The 26,455-nt window shown below is 36.4% G+C and overlaps 1 protein-coding gene across 1 annotated transcript in view; it reads left to right on the top strand.

Moving 5' to 3' along the window:
* The window catches only part of CCDC102B (coiled-coil domain containing 102B), a 256,141-nt gene that overhangs the window by 42,845 nt on the left and 186,841 nt on the right, over positions 1-26,455 (top strand). Inside the window, exons 2-4 of the mRNA XM_068993959.1 lie at positions 12,275-12,887; positions 14,255-14,475; positions 25,469-25,577. Coding sequence (XP_068850060.1) covers positions 12,291-12,887; positions 14,255-14,475; positions 25,469-25,577 — 927 coding nt within the window. The 5' untranslated portion in view covers positions 12,275-12,290. The remainder of the gene's footprint in view (positions 1-12,274; positions 12,888-14,254; positions 14,476-25,468; positions 25,578-26,455) is intronic.

The following is a 26,455-nucleotide window of genomic DNA, read 5'->3' as shown; positions in this document are numbered from 1 at the left end:
TGTCTATGAAATTACCAAATGGAATAAATATTGTTGCCATTGTTCAGTTGCTTAGTTGTGTCGGACTCTTTGCAATTCTATGGATGGCAGCACGCCAGGCTTTCCTGTCCTTCACTTGACAGGAGGCCCTGGAGTCTGCTCAAACTCATGTCCATTGCGATGTAAATTCCAGATTCAGTGTCACCTCCTCACCTTTAGAAGGTGGTAGTATCTTTGACAAGACCAGGTTTTTGCTGTTCTTTCCAATAAAATGTTCACCCTGTTAGCCACCTGGAAACACCTGGAAATTGTAGCAAGATTATTCTTACATGAAAATAAATTGACTGGGCTCTCTAGTTCTGCTGCAGCTAATACTAATATCAGTTTTTGGCTCAAAATATCAATGGATATTTTGGCTTATTATTTGGCACTATTAAATTGGATTAGATTACATGAGAAAATTGCGGTAGTTTGTGGTTTCCTTCACTGAAACCTTGAAATAAGCATAAATACTAAAAAATGCTAAGGAGTTCAACAAGTGTCAGGCTTCCATACAAATAGATAGTAAGTAGCATAGATTTTATATGTATTGTTAGAAGAAATGTATTTAAGGTATAAGCTCAAATCTTAGATAAAGTATCTTTCTATCTTAATATTTGTTTACAGATGAGATATTTCATAAATATTTTAAACCAGAACTTTCTTGAACCTGATTGATGTCCCCAGTACTACAGAAAAGTAGTTAAATTATACTATATCCTCCAAGAAATTCTAAATTATCTGAACGTAAATTTGTACTTGGCAGGCAGACCACTATAAAAACTTCAAGGTAATCAGCCTGCCAAACCCCAGAAATTTTATTTTTCCAAGACTCATTACAAATGATACCTTGGTACATTATAAAGTGGATTGTGGATTTTGGATCTTTCTTTATGTCTACAAATCACATTCCAAAGAAGTAAGATTGATAAGTTTACCTGTGACCCAAAGGGTTATCCTTTTAATGTGTAACAGTAATTCGTTTTTTATCCTCTAAAAATGAAGAAAACACTGATATCGTCTGGAAATGGTAACAATAATAGCAAGATGCTATGTGGAGAGATTATTCTGAAATATTTTATTTTATAAGAAATGAGGTTTTTTTTTTTTTTTAAATCATGGAGCGTTATCTTAGAAACATTATTTTTCTCAAATAATATTTCCTGAAAACCTAAAGAAAAGACATCTCATTAATATAAAACAGTGATACATGGCTTCAACATTCTAAGGAATAGTAGAAGTTAGAAAGATAGGACAGAGAAAGCAATGGCACCCCACTCCAGTACTCTTGCCTGGAAAATCCCATGGGTGGAGGAGCCTGGTAGGCTGCAGTCTATGTGGTCGCTAAGAGTCAGACAGGACTGAGCGTCTTCACTTTCACCTTTCACTTTCATACATTAGAGAAGGAAATGGCAACCCACTCCAGTGTTCTTGCCTGGAGAATACCAAGGATGGGGGAGCCTGGTGGGCTGCCATCTATGGGGTCGCACAGAGTAGGACACAACTGAAGCGACTTAGCAGCAGCAGCAGCAGCAGTAGAAAGATAGGAAGCAATGAATAGTTGGCTAAGAAAACACAGGGCTTATCACATGAGTTCCAATTCTTTAAAATAAAGATGATTTCTATTTGATCAAATAATGAAATTTAAATTCAATAATGACTTTTGGAAAACATAAGTATACATGTTTTAAAACGTTTACCTTTGTGCTTATTTTATGCTATACTGATTTTAGAAAATACAGTAAGCTTTATAGGCAATCTGTACATATTTTTAAATATTATTTAGTTGCCTTCTTTGTGCAATCCAAGTTGCCTCTTTTCACTTGTATAATGATACGTTTTTCTGTGGGTTGACTCCTTCTGAGTATCTAACTTGGATTGGGACCAAGTATGGTCTGCATCAGGACCCTCAGCCCTAGTTTCTTCATATCTGGGATAGAGATAATTATAGTACTGAACATTTCACTTAATAATATTCATATGTTATAAAAATTGAGATTATACCCCCTTATTCCATGATATTCAGACCTTTTTTTATAAATCACATTTATCTGCTGCTATCCCTAATCTTTAAGCACAGCTTTTCACCTGCATTGTGGGAGGTCTGGATTCGATCCCTGGGTTGGGAAGATCCCTTGGAGAAGAGAAGGCTACACACTCCAGTATTCTGGCCTGGAGAATCCCATGGACTAGTATTTGTGCAAGTATTTCCTGCTTCTATATGATTCTAAAATCTTGAATTCACATCAACAAATGTAGACTATAACTGTCTGTATAATTTAATACTGTGTATGGATTTTTAAAATATTGTATTTTTAAAATATTGTGGGCAACACTTGGTCTATCTTGATGTGATGTTATATTGTCATTCTCTGTAATTATTTCATTTACCTCACTGTCACAACTGCAGTCTTCCCATTTAATATTTAGTGTTCTCTTGCAAAACACTCCTAAAAATATATTGTATTTTTCTGCTTTGACCCATACAAATTGCATAGGTCTTCATGCTAATCACTTGTGCATGTTTAACAGGCCACATTTTATAGGCCAATATGATGTTTTACTTTCCTGAATATTAAAAACTGGTTCTTCTTTTTCTCTTTTTATCACAGTGAATGGCGTCATGTATATAGCAACAAATGTTCCTTAACATTGTCTTTAGTATATGAATCAATCTATTTTCTCCTTGCTTATGGCTTTTGTTAACATTATTGCATGTGCATTAGAGATCCTATACTTTTTAGAAAAAAAAAAAAAAGACAGGCTTCATTTAGAATTCATTTCCTATAGGCTAATGGAAAGCAATAAGTATAAACAATAAAACAAAAATCTCTTTGGACATGGTTTTCTTCTGCTCTGATAAAGTAACTTCTGCCAAAAATGCTTTTATTTCTGGTTCACCTCATTCTTCTGATAACATAAGACATCGTATGAGAGAGACTTTTTTCAGTACGTAGGTGTGTGTTAAATCACAATACACTGCTTATTTCTTTCAAAGAGAGTTAAAATTTGTGATGGTTAGCTTGATTGGTTGGTGTTGGTAATTAGCAAGATCCCAAGATGGCAGAAGACATGTCACTATCACAGAGGAGGCCAAACGGAGGATCTCAGATGTAGGGCTTCCAGGGGGTGGGAGAGAGGCAAGCATAGGTCCCATGAGCTGCTACCTGAAGGATGGGGTGGTGGGCATGTGGGGAGAGGGAACCAGGCTCCTGCCTAGCAATTGGGTTGCATCGAGATCGCTGAGGCGAGGTTTGTGCAAGGAACAGACACACGACTGTGTCAAAGGGTGGCCAAAGCATGGAGCAGTGGACAAGGCCAGACCTTGCAGCTCCTTTAAGCAATGAGGACAATGAAGTCACTCGAAACACATCAGAATCAGCCGACTACTTGTAGGATGGTTTAATGGGAGCTATCTGAACATAAAAATATCCAGAATGGAACTCTGCCCAACGTATTTGTGAATTAACCTAAAAGATGATCTCACCAGAGTGGATATGGAAAGGCACTGGCCCTGGATTCAAAGTTCCTTAATTCCCCAAATGGACTGACCTCTTCCTTTTTTATCTTTCCTTTTATTTTTTCTTCAAGTTTTTCCTTAATAAAGTATAGCTTATTTATAATATTGGGTTAGTTTTAGGTACACAGCAAAGTGATTTAGTTATATATATATGGATGTATTTTTTCAGATGATTTTCCACTATACATTGTTATAAAATATTCAGTATTGTTCCCTGTGTTATACAGTAAGGTTTGGTTGTTTATCTGTTTTATGTATAGTAGTTTGTGTTGTTAATCCCATACTCCTGATTTATTTTTCCTCTGGCTCTCTTTTCACTTGTATAATGATACATTTCTCTGAGTATCTGACTTGGACTGGGACCAAGTCTGGCCTGCATCAGGACCCTCAGCCCTAGTTTCTTCATATCTGGGATAGAGATAATTATAGCACTGAACATTTCACTTAATAATACTCATATGTTATAAAAATTGAGATTATACCTCCTTATTCCATGATATTCAGACCTTTTTTATAAATCACATTTATCTGCTGCTATCCCTAATCTTTAAGCACAGCTTTTTGCCTGCGTTGTGGGAGGTCTGGATTCGATCCCTGGGTTGGGAAGATCCCTTGGAGAAGAGAAAGCTACCCACTCCCATATTCTGGCCTGGAGAATCCCGTGGACTACAGTCCATGGACTCGCAAAGAGTCGGACACGACTGAGCAACTTTCACTTTCACTTCTCTTTCAAAACAGAGGGAAGGAGGGAACTTGCTTGGCAGTCCAGTGGTTAAGGCTTTTGCTTCCAGTACTAGGGTCATGCGTTTGATCCATGGTGGGGGAACTAAGATCCTGAATGCCACACAATGTGGTCAATTGTTTTTTAAAAACTAAACCAAAATAAAGGAAAGAAACTGAAAAAATTAAATAGTACAACTGTCCATGGTGACATATGAGTGTGACTTGTGTAGCACTGAGAATAACAGTCACCTTGCCTGCGCTAGCCAATCTGTACACAGTTTCCCACTTAATGATCACAAGAACTCAACAAGGCACCTGATAATTCTGTTTTCCTTTACAAATAAGGATATGAGTCAAAGGAAATTTATGTGATTTGCCCATGATCACCTACCTAGAAAATGACAGTCAGAACTCGCACCAATAGACTCTGGAGTCCAATGTCTCACACATAAAACTCCTCATGGGCAAGAAATATTACATTTAGTAATATAGTCTATACATTGTGGACCCATCAAATTTTATTAATATGGCTATATACTGCATTCAAAACTACTTGCAGTAATCATGGCAGCCTGATATTTTTATTTTTTTATTTTTTTTTTTTTTGTTTAGTAATATATTTTTTTTTTTATTAAATTTTAAAATCTTTAATTCTTACATAAAAACAGCTTTATTGAGGTATCACTGGTATAAAATACTGCATGTATTTACTGTACACAATTTGATGAGCTTGGCCCTATGTGTGCACTCATGAAAGCATCATTTTCAAGATAATAAACATGTCCATCACCTCCAAGAGTTTCCTGGTGCTCCCCACTCCTTTTTTTTTGTGTGGTTAAAAACTATGCAAAAATCAATATAATAAACCAGATTCAAAAGCATTAGAATATTTTCCCATATATCAAAGGCTCTATGCTACAAACACTGACAAATGATTTCATAGTCATCTGAAATAAAACATGAACATTAGGTACAAATGTATAGAGAAAATGAGTGCTTTAATAAATATGCATAAGGATTACATAGTCCCACTTAAACTTGCTTGAGAAACACTTTAGGACAGGAAATATTGTTCAAGTTTCACATCTGACTAAACAAAATTGAGTGGGTTCAATTTTGTTTAGTCAGATGTGAAAAAATACAGAGTTAATTGACAGGTAAGATCTCCATGTACCAGAATCCAATTATCAAGTCATCAAAAACTAGTGAGACAAACCAAAGGTGAAACACCCCAAGACACATATTAATCAAATTAACAAAGAACAAATATTAAAAGCAGCAAGGGAAAAACAACAAATAACACATAAGTGGATTCCCATAAGGATAACAGCTGATCTTTTGATAGAAACTCTCCAGGCCAGGAGGGAATGGCAGGACATACTTCAAGTGATGAAAGAAAATTACCTACAGCCCAGATTACTGTACCCAGCAAGGATCTCATTCAAATATGAAGGAAAAATCAAAAGCTTTACAGACAAGCAAAAGCTGAGAATTCAGCACCACCAAACCAGCTCTCCAACAAATGCTAAAGGATATTCTCTAGACAGGAAACACAAGAAGGGTGTATAAACTCGAACCCAAAACAATAAAGTAAATGGTAACAGGATCATACTTATCAATAATTACCTTAAATGTAAATGGGTTGAATGCCCCAACCAAAAGGGATACAAAAACAAGACCCCTATATATGTTGTCCACAAGAGACCCACCTCAAAACAGGGGACACATACAGACTGAAAGTGAAGGGCTAGAAAAAGATATTCCATGCAAATAGAGACCAAAAGAAAGCAGGAGTAACAATAGTCATATCAGATAAAATAGACCAATACAGTACTATAAAGTAAAATAAAGTAAAAAATAAAAATTAAATAAATAAATAAATTTAAAAAATAGACTTTAAAACAAAGGCTGTGAAAAGAGAAAAAGAAGGATATTACATGATGATCAAAGGATCAATCCAAGAAGAAGATATAACAATTATAAATATATATGCACCCAACATAGGAGCACCACAATACATAAGACAAATTTTAGCAAGTATGAAAGGGGAAATTAACAATAACACAATAATAGTGAGAGACTTTAATACACCACTCACACCTATGGATAGATCAACTAAACAGAAAATTAACAAGGAAACACAAACTTTAAATGATACAATAGACCAGTTAGACCTAATTGATATCTATAGGACATTTCACCCCAAAACAATGAATTTCACCTTTTTCTCAGTGCACACAGAAACTTCTCCAGGATAGATCACATCCTGGGCCATAAATCTAGCACTGGTAAATTCAAAAAAAATTAAAATCATTCCAAGCATCTTTTCTGACCACAATGCAGCAAGATTAGATCTCAATTACAGGAGAAAAACTATTAGAAATTCCAACATATGGAGGCTGAACAACATGCTGCTGAATAACCAATAAATCACAGAAGAAATCAAAAAACAAATCAAAATATGCATAGAAATGAATGAAAATGAAAAAACAACAACCCCAAACCTGTGGGACACTGTAAAAGCAGTGCTAAGGGGAAGATTCATAGCAATACAGGCATACCTCAAGAAGCAAGAAAAAAGCCAAATAAACAACCTAAGTCTACACCTAAAGCAACTAGAAAGGAAGAAATGAAGAACCCCAGGGTTAGTAGAAGGAAAGAAATCTTAAAAATTAGGGCAGAAATAAATGCAAAAGAAACAAAAGAGACCATAGCAAAAATCAACAAAGCCTAAAGCTGGTTCTTTGAAAGGATAAATAAAATTGACAAACCATTAGCCTTCAAAAAAAAAAGGGAGAAAAATCAAATCAATAAAATGAGAAATGAAAATGGAGAGATCACAACAGACAACACAGAAATACAAAAGACCATGACACTACTATCAGCAATTATATGCAAATAAAATGGACAACGTGGAAGAAGTGGACAAATTTTTAGAAAAGTACAACTTTCCAAAACTGAACCAGGGAGAAATAGAAAATCTTAACAGACCCATCACAAGCACGGAAATTGAAACTGTAATCAGAAATCTTCCAGCAAACAAAAGCCCAGGTCCAGATGGCTTCACACCTGAATTCTACCAAAAATTTCGAGAAGAGCTAACACCTATCCTACTCAAACTCTTGCAGAAAATTGCAGAGGAAGGAAAACTTCCAAACTCATTCTATGAGGCCACCATCACCCTAATACCAAAATCTGACAAAGATACCACACAAAAAAAGAAAACTACAGGCCAATATCACTGATGAACATAGATGCAAAAATCCTTAAAAATATTCTAGCAATCAGAATCCAACAACACATGAAAAAATATCATACACCATGACCAAGTGGGCTTTATCCCAGGGATGCAATATCCACAAATCAATCAATGTAATACACCACATTAACAAATTGAAAAATAAAAGCTGTATGATCATCTCATTTTATGCAGAGAAGGCCTTTGACAAAATTCAACATCCATTTATGATAAAAACTCTCCAGAAAGCAGGAACAGAAGGAACATTCTTCAACATAATAAAAGCTATATATGACAAACCCACAGCGAACATTACCCTCAATGGTGAAAAATTGAAAGCATTTCCCCTAAAGTCAGGAACAAGACAAGGGTGCCCACTTTCACCACTACCATTCAACATAGTTTTGGAAGTTTTGGCCACAGCAATCAGAGCAGAAAAATAAATAAAAGGAATCCAGATTGGAAAAGAAGAAGTAAAACTCTCACTGTTTGTAGATGACATGATTCTCTACATAGAAAACCCTAAAGACTCCACCAAAAAATTACTAGAGCTAATCAATGAGTATAGTAAATTTGTAGGATATAAAATCAACACACAGAAATCCTTTGCATAGCTATACACTAACAGTGAGAAAGAGAAATTAAGGAAAAAAATTCACTCACCATTGCAATGAAAAAAAAAAAAAAACAAACAGGAATATATCTACCTAAAGAAACAAAAGACGTATATATAGAAAACTATAAAACACTGGTGAAAAGAAATCAAAGAGGACACTAATAGATGGAGAAATATACCATGTTCATGGATCGGAAAAATCAATATAGTGAAAACGAGTATACTACCCAAAGCGAATCTATAGATTCAATGAAATCCCTATCAAGCTTCCAGCGGTATTTTTTACAGAGCTAGAACAAATAATTTCACAATTTGTATGGAAATACAAAAAATCTCGAAAAGCCAAAGCAATCTTGAGAAACAAGAATGGAACTGGAGGAACCAAACTGCCTGACTTCAGGCTCTACTACAAAGCCACAGTCATCAGGACAGTATAGTACTGGCACAAAGACAGAAATATAGACCAATGGAACAAAATAGAAAGCCCAGAGATAAATCCACACACATATGGACACCTTATCTTTGACAAAGGAGGCAAGAATATACAATGGAGAAAAGACAATCTCTTTAACAAGTGGTGCTGGGAAAACTGGTCAACCACTTGTAAAAGAATGAAACTAGATCACTTTCTAACACCCTACACAAAAATAAATGCAAAATGGATTAAAGATCTAAACATAAGACCAGAAACTGTAAAAATCCTAGAGGAGAACATAGGCAAAACACTCTGAAACATAAATCACAGCAGGATCCTCTATGTCTCATCTCCCAGAATATTGGAAATAAAAGCAAAAATAAACAAATGGGACCTAATTAAAATTAAAAGCTTCTGCACAACAAAGGAAACTATAAGCAAGGTGAAAAGACAGCCTTCAGAATGGGAGAAAATAATAGCAAATGAAGCAACTGACAAAGGACTAATCTCAAAAATATAGAAGCAACTCCTGTACCTCAATTCCAGAAAAATAAATGACCCAGTCAAAAAATGGGCCAAAGAACTAAACAGATATTTCTCCAAAGACATACAGATGACTAACAAACACATGAAAAGATGCTCAACATCACTCATTATTAGAGAAATGCAAATCAAAACCACAATGAGGTACCATTTCACGCCAGTCAGAATGGCTGCTATCCAAAAGTCTACAAGCAATAAATGCTGGAGAGGGTGTGGAAAAAAGGGGACCCTCTTACACTGTTGGTGGGAATGCAAACTAGTACAGCCACTATGGATAACAGTGTGGAGTTTCCTTAAAAACTGGAAATTGAAATTCCTTATGACCCAGCAATCCCGCTACCAGAATTAAAAGAGACACATGTACCCCAATGTTCACTGCAGCACTGTTTATAATAGCCAGGACATGGAAGCAACCTAGATGTCCATCAGCAGATGAATGGATAAGAAAGCTGTGGTACATATACATACATTTGAATCACTTCTCATGAGGTGGGTAAAACTGGAGCCGATTATACAGAGTAAAGTAAGCCAAAAATAAAAACACCAATACAGTATACTAACGCATATATATGGAATTTAGAAAGATGGTAATGATAACCCTGTATGTGAGACAGCAAAAGAGACACAGATGTATAGAACAGTCTTTTGGACTCTGTGGGAGAAGGCGAGGGTGATTTGGGAGAATGGCATTGAAACATGTATAATATCATATATGAAATGAATTTCCAGTCCAGGTTCGATGCATGATACTAGATGCTTGGGGCTGATGTCCTGGGATGAGCCAGAGGGATGGTATGGGGAGGGAGGAGGGAGGGGGGTTCAGGATGGGGAACAGGTGTATACCCGTGGCAGATTCATGTTGATGTATGGCAAAACCAATACAATATTGTAAAGTAATTAACCTCCAATTAAAATAAAAAATTTTATATTAAAAAATAAACAAATAATTTTTTAAAAGTTAATGAGACATTTTAAGGACATTACAATTTTATGATACTGATTTATTTTTTAAAATAGTAAGGTTAAATTTAAGTTTAATATGTTGAAATAAATTTTCTGTATTCATTTGCAAATTTCTACCAAAAGAAATACAGCATTAAATATTTATATGTATAATATATATATATACAGATACCAAGGTGGTTCAGTGGTAAAGAATCCACCTGCCAATGCAGGAGAAACAGGGCACAGTCTCAGGGTCAGGAAGATCCCCTGGAGAAGGAAATGGGAACCCACTCCAATATTCTTGCCTGGAGAATCCCACAGACAGAGGAGCCTGGCAGGCTACAGTCCATGGTGTTGCAAATAAATGGACACAAGTGACCGAGTGAGCATGGCACAATACATGCTTGTAATTAAAAGTTCTTTTTTTTTTTTAAATATTGGTCTTAGTTTACTAAAGATCCAAGAAACTTGGTCAGGTATATTATCATTGCCTCTGAATTACAGTGAATGAAAGGAACATTTACTCCAAGTCAGCACTAATTCAAATATGACTGGACATATACTAATGCTAACAAAAATAATTACCATGAATCTGTATTATTATCATAAATACTATAATAAGAAGTGGATTGGTTTGGCATCTCTACAGAATACTTATTAAAATGTGGTTGTTTCTTTTTACTACAACTGAAAGTAATATGCATTTAATATTATATTGTCTGTTTTTTCCAGTGAATCAAAGTTTATTTTGTAACTTAATCGAGATAATGAAACCCCTTCAGTTGATTAAATAGATGGTTCATTAAAAGGCAGTTTATGATCTATAACTATATAAAAGGAAATGAAAAATGGAGTAACTAATGTCATGAATATAAAATGTTATCTAAGATTATTTACACCAGAAAAAATGTTCCTTGATAATAAAAATGGGTAATCTTATATAAACACAGAACTTTATGAATTTGTAAATTAACCTGCATGTTCTGAGCATTTATTTTAAAGAACATGTTCTACTTGCTAAAATCTTTAATGTGGCTATGTTGCTATATTGAATAAGGTAATGGGTGTACATACTGATAAGAAAGGTTTGCATTTACCAATTAATTTGTCTTTGCTATTTATACTTGAAACTGTTTCTAATTCCCTTTTAAAGCTTTGGAATTGCTGAGACTCTGTTCAATGTCATCTGTGATGCCTCTAAATTTTTGAAGAACAGTCCATCATTTCTTTAGCAGTGTTCCCTACAGGACCCTGTAAACACCCTAGGAAGCTAACATTGATTTGACACATAAAGTAACACGAAATTTGATTTAAAATATTTTTATAGGCATATTATGTATTTTAAATTTAGACTATAAAATCTTTAAGGACAAAGACTACATCTTACTCAAAATATTTCATTTTTTGAACTTATAATGATATGAGCCATGGTAGGAAATTAATTCATGTATCAGTTAGATGTCATTATGACTGCAAGTAACAGAAAAGTCATCATAGCTTAAATAAATATGGGTAATCATTCTCACATAGCAAGGAGACTAGAGTCATGGCTTCTATGTTCCATGCTGTAGCACCATCATTACATCAGGTGCTTTCTCTCCTGTTCCACCATTTTTAACGATACAGGGCACCTTTTACACTTGCTGTCTTTCTAGTTCATGGCCTTGTTCAGGTAGGAAGAAGGCAGAAGGAAAGGGTTCTCATTCTCATATTTTCACATTTTTCTAGCAGATTTCCCCTCACATCTCATCAGCCAGAACCAAGTCATATGTTGCTTTAAGAGTTAAATGGGGGTCTGTCATGGAAGACTTAGACCACTCATGATTTAGCCCCTCCTGAGATGAAATAGGGTTTTACCCTTCCAGAGATCAATAGCTTCTGCCTTCTACTTGAACAAATCGTGCTTTAGTTAGCACGGAAAAGGGGACCATTGAGCAGTTAATGGTCAACGTGTGTTGCAATAAATATTACCTGAAAAGGACCGGATTTGTTAAAATGGATTATTCGTGTCCCACGCTAGCCCCAATTGGGTCTCTACATATTTATTTGTATTTGTTCGGCAAAATTAAATGGGAGTAATTTCTGTTTCTTTGAGGAGAATTACGAACGCACGAATTCCTCTATATTTTTAGTTCCTGTGGAAAGAAAAACATGCAGTGTTGAAAAGATGCCTTGTTTCTGTCAACTTAAGGTAGGTCTTGCTCTTATCATTGAAGAAGAAATTCAAATGCAATTATGTTCCCTGTCTTTTCTTAGGCCTGAAAAGATAAACATGAATTTAGATTCCATTCATCGGTTAATCGAGGAAACACACCTCTTCGGCATGCAGCAGTCGGGGTTGGTTAGATCATCGTGCGACCTGGCGGCACCTGCCCCCCCGGCCCGCGGGGACCCCCGCAGCTCCTGCCCGTCTCCTCTCCGGCCGCAGTCTCCTGCCGCCCTCAGTGGCCATGCTCCCTCCTGGAGCACCAGCGAGTGGGATATCGGCGCTGAGCTTCGCCTGCGGGAGCTGGAGGAGGTCAAGGCCCGCGCCGCTCAGATGGAGAAGACCATGCGGTGGTGGTCGGACTGCACTGCTAACTGGAGGGAAAAGTGGAGTAAAGTTCGAGCCGAAAGGAACAGCGCCAGGGAGGAAGGCAGGCAACTCAGAATCAAGTTAGACATGGCCGTGAAAGAGCTGAGTGCTCTGAAAAAGAAGCCCCCTTTGCCGCATCCGGCGGAGGCGACCCGGGACCGAAAGCTTCCTGGTTTCCCCGAAGTGGCCCGTGCACAGAGAGACCCATTGCAATTTGGTTCCAAAACGTGTGAGTCCATCAGAGAGTGTTTGGGAAAAAGAGAATTTCCCACCAAGGAGAACGCAAATAGTAAGGTCAGGAGAAGAATCCAGAGATTGTGTGCATATGTGAATGCTGTGTCTAGTCACAAGGAGGGGTGGGAAGATAGCAAAGCCAGTGGTGACTGGATTTGTTGTTTAGGCTGCTAGAACAAAGGACCACAAACTGGGTGACGTCAGAAATAGAAATTTATTTTCTCACCATTCTAGAGGCTAGAAGTCTGAGATCAAAGTGTTATCAGGGCTGGCTTCCACTGAGACCTTCTTCCTTGGCTATCAGACAGTCATCTTCTCCCAGTGTTTTCACACCCATTTTCCTCTGTATGTGTCTATTGACCAAATTTCCTCCTCTTTTTAAAAAAAAATTTTTTTTATTGCATTATAGTTGATTTACAGTGTTGTGTTAATTTCTACTGTACAGCAAAGTGATTCAGTTTTACGTATACATGTGTTGTTTTTCCTAACAATCTCTAGGTCCATCCATGTGGCTGCAGATGGCATTATTTCATTCTTTTTAATGGTTGAGTAATATTCCCTTGTATACATGTATCTTCTTTATCCATGACTCTGTCAAGGGATATTTAGGTCGCCTCCATGTCTTACCTATTGTAAACAGTGCTGCAATGAACATTGGGGTGCATGTATCATTTGTGGCATGGTTTTCTCTGGCTATATTAACAGGAGTGGGATTGCAGGGTTATGTGGTAATTTGATAAATATTGGGCTTCCCTTCTGGCTCAGCTGGTAAAAGAATCCGTTTGCAATGCAGGAGACCTGGGTTCAATCCCTGGGTTGGGAAGATTCTCCGGAGAAGGGCATGATTACTTACTCCAGTATTCTGGCCTGGAGAATTCCATGGACTGTATAGTTCATGGGGTTGCAAAGAGTTGTACTGGACTAAGCCACTTTCACTTTCACTTTCTTTTATTAACAACTCACAGAACATGCTAAAGGAAACTAGGAATTCATGTTATCTCTTTAAATAGTTTATACTATTTACTGTTTATATTATTACTCCTTTCTATTTAATTCTACCTCTAAAACAAAAAAATAATATCTTGCTCTTCTATGATTCCATCTAAAATGTTAAGATTTTCCATGATGTATAGGGTTTATGGTAGATATAATGTAGATTTCATTGTAAATGAAAACTTTTAAAACACTGTGGGGATACTTGTTTTATTAGAATAAGGTAGAACACTGAAAGGGAAAAAAAGCCTGAGAAATTATAAGTTAAACTTTGACCATATACCACTATTAGAGAATGATAAATAAATGAAAATAAAAATTTGATGTTGAATCATAACATTTTATTTCTATTCAAAAATGTTCTTTTTTATGATTTCTCTGCATTGAATTTTAAAATTCAACACTAATCATTGTTTTTTTTTTTTTTCTTTCAGGAAGGGAGTTTAATTATTGACCCATTAAAATTAAGTGAGGAGATGAAACTCAGTCTAGACTGTCCTGATTTATTCAAGAATGGCGTTTCTGAAAATTGTACAGTGAGACCTGGATTAAGACTGCAGGCAATAAATCTGCCTCTGGAGAATGAAGTGCCTGAAATTTCAGCTTTGCAGGGGCATTTGGATGATTTCCAAAAAGTCTTATGGAAAGAAAGGGAGTAAGTACTAATCACTGTCTTCCTTAATCAAGTCTGCCTTTCAGACTTCTTAAAATTGTGAAGTCTTGTAAGCTGGCCATTTGGTAAAGTATTTTACCTATGACTAAAATATTAATTACTAATATTTAAAAATGTGTTGCATGATATTGTCCATGAGGCTCTATTTCTTAAACATGATCTGGAAATTAATTTTCAGTGTGACAATCTATGACCATATTGGTGGCAGAGATTAAAATTCACCATTTTGAATTTTGAAAAGTTATAACATGTTAGTTTTTATATTTTTTTATCTTAGCCTTGTTCTCATCATCTCTGGTAGATTCATGTTTATTATATTTGAATTACTAACGTATATGGTTAATATAGCCTGTGTACTATCTAACTTTTACAGCACTCATAGATTTCAGTGAGTCAGTAAAGTTGGATACGTTAATATTCATAATGGTCAGCTCACAATTTTGTGAGGTATTGATTGCCAAAAAAAGATGCTTTCTTCGTTGACCATTTGGGGTATAGAGGAAGGACACTAGACTTGAGATTAATATACCCTGACATTCATCTTGTTCTGACATACTCTAAATATGTGACATTGGATTAACCAAGAGTGTGCTATTGTCCACTTCATAAAAATATGGATAGTGACGCCTCTGTTCCAATGGTCTATTGTTTCGTAACAGAATTTCCCAAATGATGATTATTATTGAGATAGCAGTCACCAGGTATTCTGCTCATGAATCTTGAGCATGAATCTGTATGGACAGCTCATCTCTTGCTACATGTGTCTTCAGCTGGGATGGCTCAAAGGACGGGGTGACTTTAGGTGTGTGAGGGTGTCTGAAGCCTCACTTACTCCCAGATCTGGCAGTTGATCTTTTTTTCTCCTCTGGGTCTTAGTTGGAACATCTTCATGTGGCCTATTTGTGTGGCCACTTGGCTCCCTCATGGCATAACAGCTTGGCTGAACGTGAGCATCTGAAGGGCACAGAGAGAAATAGATGGTATTTTAATGACTTTGCCTCACAAGTCACATACTATCACTTCTGCCCTCTGCACTGAAATCTTATGAGTATCAAAGACGGTGCCTAGGAAAGCAGCCTCTAATATGAATTACTCAACATGAGTTTTTTGTTGTTGTTCCCTCTTGATTACCCTAGAAAATTATTAGCATTGTGTGGAGTATTCAGTGGTACTTTAAAATGTGGCCCCTAGATCTGAAAATAATTATTTTTCCATTCTCTTTTGTTATAAGATTCTTAATGGACAAAATAAAAAGAAAAAAACTGGGAGTGTATATTATCACTAAGTATGCATATAACTATATATTATATAATGGTTTTAATTCCCCTGGTTTAAGTGGATTGAAACAGTGATAAGTATGCACACAGACCTCTCACAAATACTCTAAGCTCTATACCTGTCAATCCTTTTCTGTCAGCCACAAGCCTCTCATGAGTCCCTTTGAAATTGATTCCTACCCAAATTCTCTTTTTCAGATTCTTTGTACCTCACCATATGCACAGATTATGATAACACAAGTATCTGTGTAGGTAATAAATATTTGTTATTCTACTACCAAGTGTAAATTCCTAACAGAAGTGATCAACATTAGTAGCAAAAGAGAATAAAATTGAATTTTATGCCTGCACCCATGTGCTATGCTTAGTCGCTCGGTCACGTCTAACTCTTTGCGATCCCATGGACTGTAGCCCACCAGACTCCTCTGTTCATGGGGATTCTCTGGGCAAGTGTCCTGCACCCATATTAACAATTAATTTACTCTTGAACTACAAGTCTCAGTCAAGTTCTAACCTCTGGGCTTCATTCTTGAAGGATTTAATTTTTTAGTGGTTATAGACTTCTCTCCAACCCACTCGCATTACTTCACCAACATATCGTAACAGGAATAATGTGAAAATGCTGTTTCCAACATGTAAACTCCCCAAGGTGCCAGCTTGAATGATACACCTTTGTGTCTTTACACTCTCACTTGTACACGTACTCATGTATACATCATTTATGTTTTGACTTCTTGGGATAAATGAATAATTCCCATGGTAAGTAAATCCTCCAGTTCTCAGCAGCTTCCATATATAAACTGTAGACAGGCTAGAGAGAATGAAGGTGGAAACGGGACTTTTGATTCCATTTTGCTTCCTTACTCTCCCTTTAAGAAATAGTCCCAAGAGTCCATGAATTAACATTAGCCAGAAATCCCCAGGAGGAAGTTGCAGAATCTTTTTTTTTTTTCTTCTATATAAGAGAATGTTTCCCAAGGATATAGTATACACTGTTACAATAAATCTGTCTAATCTTTTAAATTCTTCCTCCTGCAATCTCAGTGAGTGGGTGGCTGGAGTTGAGAAGATGGGAATGTATTTTTTTCTATGTTCCCACTTAGTGGGAAACTTCTCTTGACTAGAGTACAACAATTAACCTAGAGAACTTGGGGACTCATTCCAAACATCATCACTGACTAGAATCCCCTCATCAAAAACACTTAAGTTTTTCTATTATTTGTACTCTGAGTATTATTCAGTTTGATAAATAATCGCTCAGTATCTGGAAGTTGCTTGTGTACTGAGAACTTGTATATTTGTGATCTCTTTTAAAAAATGACTTCCCAGGTAGAAAATTTGAGATGACAGAGGGGAAAACTGATCCTCACATACAATCAGCCAGTTCAGTCGCTCAGTCGTGTCCGACTCTCTGCGACCCCATAAATCGCAGCACGCCAGGCCTCCCTGTCCATCACCATCTCCCGGAGTTCACTCAGACTCACGTCCATCGAGTCCGTGATGCCATCCAGCCATCTCATCCTCTGTTGTCCCCTTCTCCTCCTGCCCCCAATCCCTCCCAGCATCAGAGTCTTTTCCAATGAGTCAACTCTTCGCATGAGGTAGCCAAAGTACCAGAGCTTCAGCTTTAGCATCATTCCCTCCAAAGAAATCCCAGGGTTGATCTCCTTCAGAATGGACTGGTTGGATCTCCTTGCAGTCCAAGGGACTCTCGAGTCTTCTCCAACACCACAGTTCAAAAGCATCAATTCTTCGGTGCTCAGCCTTCTTCACAGTCCAACTCTCACATCCATACATGACCACAGGAAAAACCACAGCCTTGACTAGACGGACCTTAGTCAGCAAAGTAATAGGAAGAGGAACTTCAGCAAATCACACTGTAAGTGAGAGAGACAATGAGACGAACTATTCTGATGCAGTGTTTTAGCATTTAGAATTAGTTCTAAAGTTAAACTGCAGATGGCACCTGCATCCCTTAGAAAGTGTTGGCTTTGTGTTGATTAATCTGAGTTTTAGTCTCCCTTTTAATTTAATTTAATTATTTATTTTTAATGGAAGGATAATTGCTTTACAGTATTGTATTGGTTTCTACTAAACATCAACATGAATCAGCCATAGGTTTACCCATGTTTCTTGATTTGTTTTCAATATAAGAAAAGCTTTGCTTTGCTTCATTAAATGTTGGGATTTTCTGTAATAAAATTAGATTTTAAATATTGGTGAGATGGTATCCCAAGTTGAAAATGCTCCAGTGATTAGCATGAGGTAGAAATATAGATATATATACACACACACGGATGTGAATATGTGTGTATTCCTCAATTAACATAATGAAAAATTTCATGCAAGTCTGGTAATGTGTGTGTGTACTTGGTCATGTTTGACTCTTTGCGACACTATGGATTCTAGCCTGCCAAACTCCTCTGTGCATGAGATTTTTCAGGCAAGAATACCGGAGTGGGTTGCTGTTTCCTCCACCAGGAGATCTTCCCCACCCAGGGATTGAACCTGCATCTCCTGTGTCTCCTGCATTGCAGGCAGATTCTTTCTTTACCTGCTGAGCCATTAGGCAAACCCCATTTTATTTTATTTTTAAAAAAATTTTTATTTTTACTTTATTTTACTTTAAATACTGTATTGGTTTTGCCATACATTGACATGAATCCTCCACGGGTGTACATGCATTCCCGAACATGAACCCCCCTCCCACCTCCCTCCCCATAACATCTCTCTGGGTCATCACCGTGCACCAGCCCCAAGCATGCTGTATCCTGCAATGGACATAGACTGGCGATTCATTTCTTACATGATAGTATACATGTTACAATGCCATTCTCCCAAATCATCCCACCCTCTCCCTCTCCCTCTGAGTCCAAAAGTCCGCTATGCACATCTGTGTCTCTATTGCTGTCTTGCATACATGGTCACCATTGCCATCTTTCTAAATTCCATTTATATGTGTTATTGGTGTTTTTCTTTCTGGCTTACTTCACTCTGTATAATCGGCTCCAGTTTCATCCATCTCATTAGAACTGATTCAAATGTATTCTTTTTAATGGCTGAGTAATACTCCATTGTGTATATGCACCACAGCTTTCTTATCCATTCATCTGCTGATGGACATCTAGGTTGTTTCCATGTCCTGGCTATTACAAACAGTGCTGTGATGAACATTGGGGTACATGTGTCTCTTTCAATTCTGGTTTCCTCAGTATGTATGCCCAGCAGTGGGATTGCTGGGTCATAAGGCAGTTCTATTTGCAATTTTTTAAGGAATCTCCACACTGTTCTCCATAGTGGCTATACTAGTTTGCATTCCCACCAACAGTGTAGGAAGGTTCCCTTTTCTCCATACCCTCTCCAGCATTTATTGCTTGCAGACTTTTGGATTGCAGATATTCTGACTGGTGTGAAGTGGTACCTCATTGTGGTTTTGATTTGCATTTCTCTAATAATGAGTGATGTTGAGCATCTTTTCATGTGTTTGTTAGCCATCCGTATGTCTTCTTTGGAGAAATGTCTATTTAGTTCTTTGGCCCATTTTTTGATTGGGTCGTTTATTTTTCTGGAATTGAGCTGCATAAGTTGCTTGTATATTTTTGAGATTAGTTGTTTGTCAGTTGCTTCATTTGCTATTATTTTCTCCCATTCTGAAGGCTGTCTTTTCACCTTGCTTATCGTTTCCTTTGTTGTGCAGAAGCTTTTAATTTTAATTAGATCCCATTTGTTTATTTTTGCTTTTATTTCCAGAATTCTGGGGGGTGGATCATAGAGGATCCTGCTGTGATTTATGTCGGAGAGTCGGGAAACCCCATTTTATTGTACCTTTTGATCACATCTCCTTGCTTTGCCCGCCTCCTAGCTCCTGGCATCCACCACTCTATTCTGTTTCTTTTTTTTTTTTTTAATTGAAGCATAATTGCTTTACAGAATTTTGTTGTTTTCTGTCAAACCTCGACATGAATCAGCCATTGTTATATATGTACGTCTCTGTTTCTTTAAGTTCAACTTAAATTTAGGCCTTTGATCCAGTTCAAGTTAATTTTTGTATTCTTTTTTTTCTTTTACTGTAAAGTATCTCTTTTGTGTTTGGGCAGTCCTGTACCTATGAGAGAATCTATCTGTATAGACTACAAAAATGCTAGTACGTTTCTACCTCAGTTCCCTTTGCAGGTATGCTGCAGACCTTTGACATAGCCATCTGGATATTTTAGCAGAAGGCATTACTCCAAAAAGAAGAGTGCACCAGAATCCAACCTGGTGACGGGGGAAGACGGTGGATGTGGTCACATCTTGTTTTCAGAGCCAAAAGTGATCTCTTGTGTCTGGTGATACCATCCTGTGACTTGAGTTGGGGGTATTGAGGTCGTGCTGTGAGGTCTGTGCCTAAAAGGTGACTGCAGTGTAGTGCTGGCGGGAAGATTTACTATGGCTTTATTTCTGGTGTTTCTGACTCTGCACGTTCCCCATTTGCTTTTCTGGCTCTCCCAGAGATTCCTTGTGCTATTAATATCCCTTTCTACTTAAATGAGCTGATGCAAGTGTATTGCTAGTCAATCACATAGTTGATATCGGGATAATGCAAGGCAACAGGCAGTGGGAGCATCTGAGGACCAGTTCTGTGACCTGAGGTGGGTTTTTCTCCTGGCTGTGTGCCTCCACGCGTTGGTCTCTGATCCTCTTGGGCATCTCCAAGCTTAGCAGTATTCTTTCAAATCATCTGTTTTCTAATTAAATTACCTATATATGGCTTTGGCTGTTCGTTGAAAGATGCTGAAAATGCTGAAAATGAAAGATATTGAGAGATGTTACTGCTGAAAGATGTAGTTTTAAATAGGAGTGAAATCACAAAGTGACAAATACGTTGCTTATTAAAAGTATCCTTGTATAATTTTGTATTATTCATCATGTAATATTAACTTTAAATTTTAGACGAATGGAAACTATGCTGCTGCTAAGTCAGTCATGTCCGACTCTGTGTGACCCCATAGACGGCAGCCCACCAGGCTCCCCCATCCCTAGGATTCTGTATCTAGATCTAATTATAAATTAATTACTTTTGCCTGGCAAAAAAATTGACATAGGTCTCTAAGAAAATACTGACTAGATGCTTTACAATGAAATTTCACACAGGTTTCAAAAATGAGTTAATATCTATTGTTAGGTAGTAATGTTTCAAGGATTTTATTTCTGAAAAATATTTTGATTAATCTTCTTGTCTAGATGTCTAAAATTTATGCTCACTTATTATGAGATCATCATGGGATAGTTAACAAGTATCAAAAGATTTCACAGAAATATGATCATCTTCATATCTGTTTATAAAACCATTTTGGTTCATATATTATTTTTAGATCATGAAATATTATGTATATTAGCAGTTTGATTTTTTAAAGTTTATGTAATCATATTAAAATATTGTCTTTTTTCTGAGCTTTGTCTTAGTAATTTTGTTTTTCTAAAGAATGTGTGCATAAAAGATGCAATATCCTTTAAAGTAAATTAGGGTTTTTTTTCTTGTTTGCCTTCTTGTAGTTCAAATAATATGAAGATGATTTAAATTCCAATTATAAATTTAAGTATAATTATCAGTTTTGAAAATCCCTCTGAAATGTAGAACAAATGGATTAGGCCAGAAAATTAAGGATTTAAAGAATGTCCTTTGTTGCATACATTTACATGTTCACTGTCCTTACAGCCTACTGCTCAAAACAAATAGTTACAAATTTTTTAAATAAAGCTATGCTAAAAAAAAAATCCAAGCATCACATTGCTATTAAATAAATTTTAATCAATTGCTTGTTCTCTCACTTCTCTGACTAAATTGTACCCTTTTACATAATAAAATGTATAATTTTATTTTACTAAATAGTACATAATTTATTATTCTATTTATCATATTCTTTTACTAAATAAGTAAATAATAATTTCTAATAAATATTAGTGTTTTTATTTAAGATGCATACTTAAACAGAAAAATAATAGAGTATTTTAATCTACCTTAAATAAAAAATACAAATGATTATGTATTCATTTTGATATACTTTGCAAAATTCAATTATTTTTCTTTCATGTACTGGTTTTGGTTACTTATTCTGAGTCTAGACATAATCTAAATATAGTTATATCTTTAGACTATATCTATATTTTATATATCAAACTAAGATTAAAAGTTTGACATATCATTTGAAAGGTTCTTCTTGAACGTCTTATAAAACTATTCAGTGTATAGCTACCCCAATAATTTTGATGACATTTTTGAGGATCAGCATTTATTCTATAGTAACTATAAATCATTTTAATGTTAATATAAGTTTATTTTACTAACATTATAATCTGATTCATTAAAATGTAATGTTACAAGCTGATGCTGATTTCTCAACATGTGTAATTTTGAATTTATAAATTTAGACTTTTCTCAAATTTTCAAGTATAAGTTTTATATTCTAGTTATAAATGTATTCTCAAAATTAATTTTGAGAAAATTTGTCACTATGCACTTCTTTACACAAATATAGTTGGTTAATATTCCTTAATAAACTTATTTTATTAATTTAAGGTTTTCCTTTTCTGTTTTGAAATTATCAATTACTGACAACATATTCTACTCATGTAATTCTAGTAAATTAAAATTGTAAATACAGTGATTCTTAAACATTTTAATGAAATCATAAGCAGTACAATTCGCTTATATTTTCAACTTAAATTTACAAGTTCAAGTTAATACTTACAAATATTTAAATAAGCCTTATCATCTAAAACTTCAAAAGCTAAATGCCAAACATATATGTTAATGTACAATTGACTTTTATATATTTTTTCTATATTCAACACAAAATATTAGTATTTGGAAGCTTGTTCATTGTTTCTCTACTTAGTACTTATTCTTGAAATCCCAGACAGAGTTACTAAGGCAAAAATCATAGCATGGTAAGCAACTCGGTTGTCATCAGCAGGCTAAGTCTGTTTATCTATCAGAAGTTTTGGAGTCTTTTTGGGACCTTGCCTTCAATAGTTGAGGTTGAGAAAAATGAACATTTTTCTTTGTTCATTGCAATATATTTGCTGTGTTAATAAGGGATTCCAAAATATAGTCCTATAAATGGTACTGATTTTTTTTTTTTTTTTTTACAATTGAGCCTTTTGAGGTGAAGGGAGGCCTGGCGTACTGTGATTCATGGGGTCACAAAGAGTCAGACACGACTGAGTGACTGAACTGAACTGAACTGAAAGCCATAACAGGGGAAGGAAATGGGAACCCACACCAGAATTCTTGCCTAGAGAATCCCGTGGACAGAGGAGCCTAGTGGGCTGCTGTCCATGGGGTCGCACTGAGTCAGGCACGACTGAAGCGACTTAGTATGCACGCATGCATTGGAGAAGGAAATGGCAACCCACTCCAGTATTCTTGCCTGGAGAATCCCAGGGATGGAGGAGCCCGGTGGGCTGCCATCTACGGGGTCGCACAGAGTCAGGCATGACTGAAGCGACTTAGCAGCAGCAGCAAAGCCATAACCAATTCTTTTATATCCTCTCATTTTATGACTTGATTCATGCAAATATAATAATGAAGAACTGTTTAGTTGTTTAGTTGCTTCGTTTTGCAACCCTAAGGACTGTAGCCCACCAGGCTCCTTTGTCCATGGGATTTCCCAGGTAAGAATACTGGAGTGGGTTGCCATTTCCTTCTGCAGCAGATCTTCTTGACCCAAGGATCGAACCTGTATCTCCTGAATTGGCAAGCAGATTCTTTATCACCGAGTCATCAGGGAGCACCCTCAGTGGGGTTCTTACCCATTGACTGAATTAAACTAATATGTTTATGGCCTAGTTGTATTTTAAATTATTTTCATAGTGTTGCTAGCTAGAAGATTCATAGTTCTTGTAAATATGGAAATGACATTCCATTGGTAATATCAGGCACATTTACTATTTCTAAGACACTGCAAGTGACAATTTTGCTATGTGTCCACCACAAAATAACATGTATCATTATTTTTCTAGCTTCTTATGTTTTACCACTGTTTCTTCCCCAGCTTTGTCCACCGTTTGATTCCCAAATTAAGTCTACATATTTTTCATTTTGTTAGTATCACTTCCTATATCAGCTCTCTTTAGTTGCATAAAAAGATAATTATGTTTCAGAGACTCAGGACAATAGTGTATTTTGTCCAGGTGGATGCAAGGTCAGCTGACCTCTACTGGCCCAGCTGGGCTTGGCTTCTTGGTAAGGTTGGACTCAGTTCTATGTTTATTTGGGGTACAGATGTTCCCGGGGAAGCTCTTTCCACAGTGATGGCTGAGGCATAACACCAGAAGCCTAACCACACAAATTCAGTTCAGATTCTTGCAATCCGTCACTTTGGCTAATATCTCATTGTCAAAACCTAGAATCGAGGGCTGGGGAAAGCAACTCTGTCCATAGAAGCAGAGGAGAGAAAATGAGTATTTATAACAGTAATCTAGTGGCGCTAGTGGTAAGAACCCACCTGACGATGCAGGAGACATAAGAGATGCAGGGTTGATTCTTGGTTCGGAAGATCTTCTGGAGGGAGGGCATGGTAACCCATTCCAGTATTCTTGCCTAGAGAACCCCATGGACAGGGGAGCCTGGTGGGCTACAGTCCATAGGGTCTTAAAGAGCCAGACATGACTGAAGTGATTTACCACACACCCCATACAATCTACTGCATGGATGAGGACTGGCCATTTGCAAAGGTTGACCTTTGTTAATTACAACCAGAAATAAACAGTTATTTTTAGTGATTCACTCTAGCAGACATGTGGGCATGGGAAAAATAATCAGTGATGAGATACTAAAGGGCCAGATTTTAATTTAAGTTTTGTCACTTATTCTACAAATAGAGAAATTAATTTCAATTATTTTAACTAATTTAAAGATCCCAGGGAAATTATTAAAACAGAATTGCAAAAAATACAGTATTTTTGTATCACCAATAAATGATTGATTACTTAAATCGTTAGGTGGGCTCCTTAGTATTCTCTGTCATATCAAAGAATTCTTCATATACAGTCACAATATGAAGTTGGATTAAAACCATGTTAAACTTAGAAACATATATACCTACTGTGTAAGGAAACAATATGAATAAGAAGCATTGAAAGAAATGAATGAACAATGCAGGAGAAAGTAGGCAGAAAGTCAATTATTTGATACTGGCAAAGCCAAATTAAATATATTTAAATTACTGTAACAGAGAAGGCAGTGGCACCCCACTCCAGTCCTCTTGCCTGGGAAATCCCATGGACGGAGGAGCCTGGTGGGCTGCAGTTCATGGGGTCGCGAAGAGTTGGACAGAACTGAGAGACTTCACTTTCACTTTTCATTTTCATGTATTGGAAAAGGAAATGGCAACCCATTCCAGTGTTCTTGCCCGGAGAATCCCAGGGACAGTGGAGCCTGGTGGGCTGCTGTCTATGGGGTCGCACAGAGTCGGGCATGACTGAAGGACTTAGCAGTAGCAGCAAACTACTGTAAAGCCAGTTGGCAGAAAAACAAATTAAACTGACTTTTATCCAATATTTGCAATTTTTAATAAGCTAAAAGAAAGTTTTCTATCCTGACAATGATCATATGTAAATATCAAAAATTAGGAAAATAGAAAATCTAAAATTGAATGCATTCCTAAAATTGTTTTTAAATTGTAAGACTATTTCGCTTTTGGTTCTCTATTTAGAATGCGCTTATCTTTGGAAAAAGAGATAGAACGACTGGAGTCGGCTTTGTCTGTGTGGAAATGGAAGTATGAAGAACTGAAAGAATCAAAGGCAAAAAGTCTGAAACAGGTAGGGAGGTGTACGATGTAAAGAGAGCATGAAAGTATTTTCTCTGTTCCATGTGTAACCTGGTGGGCAGAAGACTGAGTAGACAGAGAAAAGGAGGTTAACATTGAATTCCCTCCGTAAGAGATATTTTAACTCCTGTATCAATTGTGGAATCAGTGGAATCAAACTTGAGCCATAAGAAATCTTGTTCTACATTTTTAATGAATACAATGAATATTTTAAAAATAACACACATTTTTAATGATCAACAGCATGACACAATTAACTATCCAGTTCTGGCACATATGAGGAAATAAGACAGCCGAAGATACCATCGTATCAGAGCATCTATAATAACCAGCTTTATCTTACTCTTTTATAAAGCTGTCTGAAAATATTCATTTACCTCAAATGTATTTTAGGTTCTTTTCATATTGGCATTATAGTTATTCAGAATTAGCCATTAGCCTTTATACAATTCCTTTGTGCTTTCATCAATAAAATGCTGTCATGAACGCTTTCTATGATTTATTAATATTCATTATTTAAATAATACTGTGTGTATTCTGTGTACTAAGACACTGTGCTAGGCAAGTGTGTGATAGAATAATAAGCAGAGCAAAGTAAAGCAAAATATGGAGCAAAAGTACTGACACGCTAAATGCTCTCAAATGAATTACAGTTTAGTTCATATGTGTGCTGTATACATACATACACATATATAGTAGAGAAGACTCTTGAGAGTCCCTTGGACTGCAAGGAAACCAAACCAGTCCATCCTAAAGGAAATCAACCCTGAATGCTCATTGGAAGGACTGATGCTGAAGCTGAAGCTCCAATGCTTTGGCCACTTGATGCAAAGAACTGACTCATTGGAGAAGACCCTGATGCTGGGAAGA

The sequence above is a fragment of the Capricornis sumatraensis genome, chromosome 21 (genome assembly GCF_032405125.1).
Source record: "Capricornis sumatraensis isolate serow.1 chromosome 21, serow.2, whole genome shotgun sequence".
NCBI classification, from domain to species: domain Eukaryota; kingdom Metazoa; phylum Chordata; class Mammalia; order Artiodactyla; family Bovidae; genus Capricornis; species Capricornis sumatraensis.
Note: the sequence above shows the minus strand (reverse complement) of the source record. Positions and strands in the feature narration are given on the sequence as shown.